The following is a 4,469-nucleotide window of genomic DNA, read 5'->3' on the forward strand; positions in this document are numbered from 1 at the left end:
AGATGCTTATTGTGGTGTTAGGAATTAGTGCTGTCATCATGAGAATCCCTTTATAAAAGAACTTAAAAGAGAGAAATTAAATGAAGTATAGGAATTCTAATAAATGGCAGATATAAGTCTGCTGTATTATTTAAAGAAGGAATAAACATAGAAGTCAATTTGTCTCATAATAAGGAAGCATAATTCAAGAAAAAATGAGTGTAGCCATTATAATATAAATAGTAAACAGGCATGAACATTAATCTGTGGTAGTGGTTAGTTATGAATCTGTGGTAGTGATTACATCCTAATAGTAAGAACGAAGCAAGAGGAGTTGGCTAATAAAAGTTCAGCTTCTCCTGTATAGCCATTATGGATTGAATTCTTCTTCAAAGGAGAAGCGAAGACCAGTAGTTAGAAAACATGGCCTTGGTAATAAAAATAATGCTGAAGATTTCATGATAGAATTTGGTAATACCATTGTCATTCATAGGAAATACTTTTTTGTCAATAACATAATGGGTGACTACACAGATAGGATACACAGGAATCAAACCAACCCCGCTGAGGATATAGAGAAGCTTAAAATCACGCGTCAGAACGGGATCAGGAGGTGACTGGAGCAGATCAGCAATTGTGCATATGGAGGTTCCAGTTGAAGCTGAAAAAAATTAAAGCAGGTCCACAGAACTAAAGTGTGACATTGAATATATTCCACCTGAAATTAGAAACTAGCTCAAGATTACATTGAACAATAATGACCGAAGAACAATGAAGTTTCCATTGTACAAAGATATCGAGGATATCATGCACGAAGAAAGCAAAAAAACATCAAAAGGGCAGAAAAAATTTAAAAGGCCAAACAGATGTCAGAAGAGGCTTTGGTGATAGAGGAGCTAAGATGAAAGGAAGAAATGATTATGTCAAAGGACTGTAGATAAGATTTCACTGGTGAAAAATAAGGGTCCAGAAATTGATAGAGTGATCATGGATATGCATCAACAAATAGATTCAATGCTGGAAGCATCTTTGCCAAGATATCTGGAAGTCAGCCGCCCTGCCTATCAACTGGAAGAAATTAATACTTATACCCATTCCAAAGCAAGAGAAGAAAAAATGGAATGAAAAAAATTTTATTTAGCAATATAATTAATATCACACACAAGTAAAATTATGCTGGACATAACTTTTAAATACCTTGTACGTCAACAGAATACAGACAAGAAATTCAAGCCAGATTTTGAAGAGGATGTAGAATGATGTCAGATGGATCTTGGCTGAAAGCAGAGAATACCAGAACTGTGTTTACTTGTGTCTTGTAAACCATACTATGGATAGCATTGAGAAGAGTGGGAATTGAGGAACACTTAGTTGTGCTCATGTGGGATCTGTATACAGACCAGTAGGTTATTGTGTTAGTCTGGGTTGACTAGAGAAACAAATCCAGAGACTCGTGTGTAAGAGAGAACTTTACAGCAAAGAGTAACTGTACATTAAGAAAACATCCCGGTCCAGTCCAGGTCAAGTCCATAAATTCTGTATTAGCCATGTGTCCATTACCAGTCTCTAAATTCTTCGTCAGACTCATGCAGCACATGCGATGATGCTGAATACAGGAAGAAAGATCACAAGCCAGTGGGTGGAAAGCCTTGTGGATCCAGTGGTGGTGGAAGCAGCTCAGTGCTGATGTAGGTCTCCACGTGGCTCCTCTAGCCCCAGGGCTCTGCCTCCATCAGGGTAGCACATCTGGCTTGTCATCAGGAACATGAAGCAGAGCGCAAGTCTGCCCTCTAGTAAGTTATTTATATCCTTCACGCTTCCAAATGATGTCATCAACCTGCGACCCGATTGACCCCTTTGCAAGTTGACAGGAGATTATGTAACGACCACAGTAATTGTTCAAACAGATTGGCAGGCTTAAAATCAGGAAAGTTGCGTGTCAGGGTTGGATCCTTTCACCGTAGTAATTCAGTCTACATGCTTCGCAAATAATCTGAGAAGCTGGACTATGAATAAGAATGAAATATCAGGTTGGAGGAAGATTCATGAGAAGCTTGTGATATGACAGCCTTGTTTGTTGAAAGCAAAGAAGACTTGGAGCTCTTACTGGTGATGATCAAAGACGGTAGCCTTCAGTATGGATTACACCTTAACATAAACCAAAAGTCCTCAACCTCTGGACTAATGAGCAACATCACGATAAGCAGAGACAAGATTGAAGTTGTTAAAGAGCTTGTTTTACTTGGATCTACAAGCAATGCTCCTGGAAGCCACATCAAGGAAACAAAGGACATACTGCGCTGGGTAAATCTGCTGCCAAAGTCCATTTGTAAGTGCTCAAAAAGCAAAGATGTCATTTTGGAGATTAATTTGTGCCTGATCCAGTCACCCCACAGCTGTGCGGCAGCTCAACAGTAAGTGCAAGTCAGTGAAAAGAAGCAGCCTCTCAATGAGAGGTTTGACATCAGGGGCACAGCAGCGGGTTCAGGGAAAGCGATGGTGGTGAAGGAAGGAAGGGGCAGCGATTGGTTCATTTGTGCGCAGGCTCACGATTAGTGGGGACGGACTTGATGGCACCTAGTACCAGCAATATGCGCTGACAGGAAATGGCAAGACCTAGAGATAGATCAATAGGAGCCCTGGGGACATAGTGGTTACTTGTTAGTAAGTGGTTCCTTACTAACTGGAAATTCCGCTGTGTGAAACCTTCTGGTCAGTAGTTCAAAGCCACCATCTGCTCCTGTAAAGAGTTTGGAAACTCTCTGGGACGCTTCTCCCTTGTCCCATACGGTCACTATGAGTGGGCATTGACTCAATGGCAGTGAGAGATACACAGAAATGTTGTCCCTGAATGGCACAAATGGCTAAACACTCAACCGTTAGCGAAGTGGTTTCCAAGTTCAAATGTATGCAGAGGTTTCTGGAAAGAGAAGTGACCAGTAATCAAAGTCACAGCCTTGGACGTTCTGTGGAGCACAGCCCTAGGCTGAAACACATGGCATCACCAGAGTTGGAATCGACTTGTCAGCGGCTAATTTGGGGAGGCCGGTGTTTGTCTTATAGATGCACAGGCAGAAATTGGGTCAGCTAGGCAAAACGTGGCTATGGATACTTTATTTTTTTGGTTACGGTAAAAAGCATTGACTTCCTTAATGGTGTCAGGTTTGGGTATCTCCCTGTATTTATTTAAAAAGAAGGAAGAAGACACACAATTTAAAAGTGTGTTTTGTCCAGATATTTCCGCATCCCCAAGAATCCTGAATCCCTAGAAGCAGTATTGATGACTTCTTGTTTTATTTATATTAATTTAAGCCTTTATACAAATTGCTCACTTTTTCTACAGAGTAGTTCCTGTTTAAATTTATTCAAAAGATACTTTATCATCGTTAATTCTGCTTTTCTCTTACACCAGATTTCTGCTGCTGAAAACCAGGGAAATGAATCAGGAGTAAGAGAGCTACTGAAACGGATTGTACAGAAAGACAATTGGTTTTCTACATTTGTGATGGTTCTGAAGCAAACTGGAAATGCCAACCTTGCCCAAGAGCTAACAGGCATAGAAAGTCCTGAAGGTATTTCTGATTTTACTGGGGACAGTTTTGCACATTTGCATTGTGATTGAGAGTTTAATAAAGCCTGGAGACACAGTGATATTTAGCATCAGAATTTTTTAACTGTATGGCTATAAGATATGATCCATTGACCCCGACTCCTTTACCAATGAGGAGACGGATGCTGGGTGGAAAGATGGGCTTTGCAGAGAACACTAGACACAGCACACCGAGCAGCCGTCTTCTGTGCTGGTTCCTCATAGTGCGGTGCTCCTTCCGTTCCTCGCCATCGTTTTTGAAACAGAAGAGGCCGGAGCCTTTTTAAAATCAAGATACGTTGCCACCCTTGAACAGTGTGTGCGCACAAATCAATCGGAGTAAAGTCTCTTGGTAGTGAATACAACTCTGTTCTTCTGCGTATTTTTATGACTTTTCCAGGAATTTGTTAAACATTTGATAAAAGATCTGTCACTTATAATATCGATATTTTCATTGTGAATCTAAAATTTTCTTAATAATAGTGACATCTGTTAGCCCTTTCACAGGTTGGACTGGTAAATGTCGCATGAAATAGCCCTATTTTTCTTTTCATGGTGTGTATCATGTGTTTTTAAAATGATTACATGGAAGCCACACTGAGAGTTAATTGGTAATAAATGGCTTAAATGAAATGTCATCATCGGAAGGTAGCTTCACTTGTTTCTTTCAGTCAGTCATTCAGCCAGTGTGGATTCAGTGCCTAGTAGGAGCCAGACAGGGTGGGAGTGCGGAGTGGGGGTGGGATAGTGTCAGACAGAAATACAAGCCCCTGCTTCCAGGGATGCTGCTTCTAAATGAATGAGACAATAAGCACACGGAATTTGATCAATCTATTTTGATCATCTTTTATTTGGTACATATGTATTGATTTTGGTTATGGTTCTTGCTCAATTAAAGCTT

At 40.4% G+C, this 4,469-nt stretch overlaps 1 protein-coding gene across 1 annotated transcript in view; it reads left to right on the forward strand.

Annotated features, from left to right (window-relative positions):
* IFIH1 (interferon induced with helicase C domain 1) overlaps positions 1-4,469 on the forward strand; it is a 66,362-nt gene that overhangs the window by 12,112 nt on the left and 49,781 nt on the right. Inside the window, exon 2 of the mRNA XM_045298067.1 lies at positions 3,392-3,551. Coding sequence (XP_045154002.1) covers positions 3,392-3,551 — 160 coding nt within the window. The remainder of the gene's footprint in view (positions 1-3,391; positions 3,552-4,469) is intronic.

The sequence above is a fragment of the Echinops telfairi genome, unplaced genomic scaffold, assembly GCF_000313985.2.
Source record: "Echinops telfairi isolate 266 unplaced genomic scaffold, ASM31398v2 ScPeMD7_4;HRSCAF=17, whole genome shotgun sequence".
NCBI lineage: Eukaryota > Metazoa > Chordata > Mammalia > Afrosoricida > Tenrecidae > Echinops > Echinops telfairi.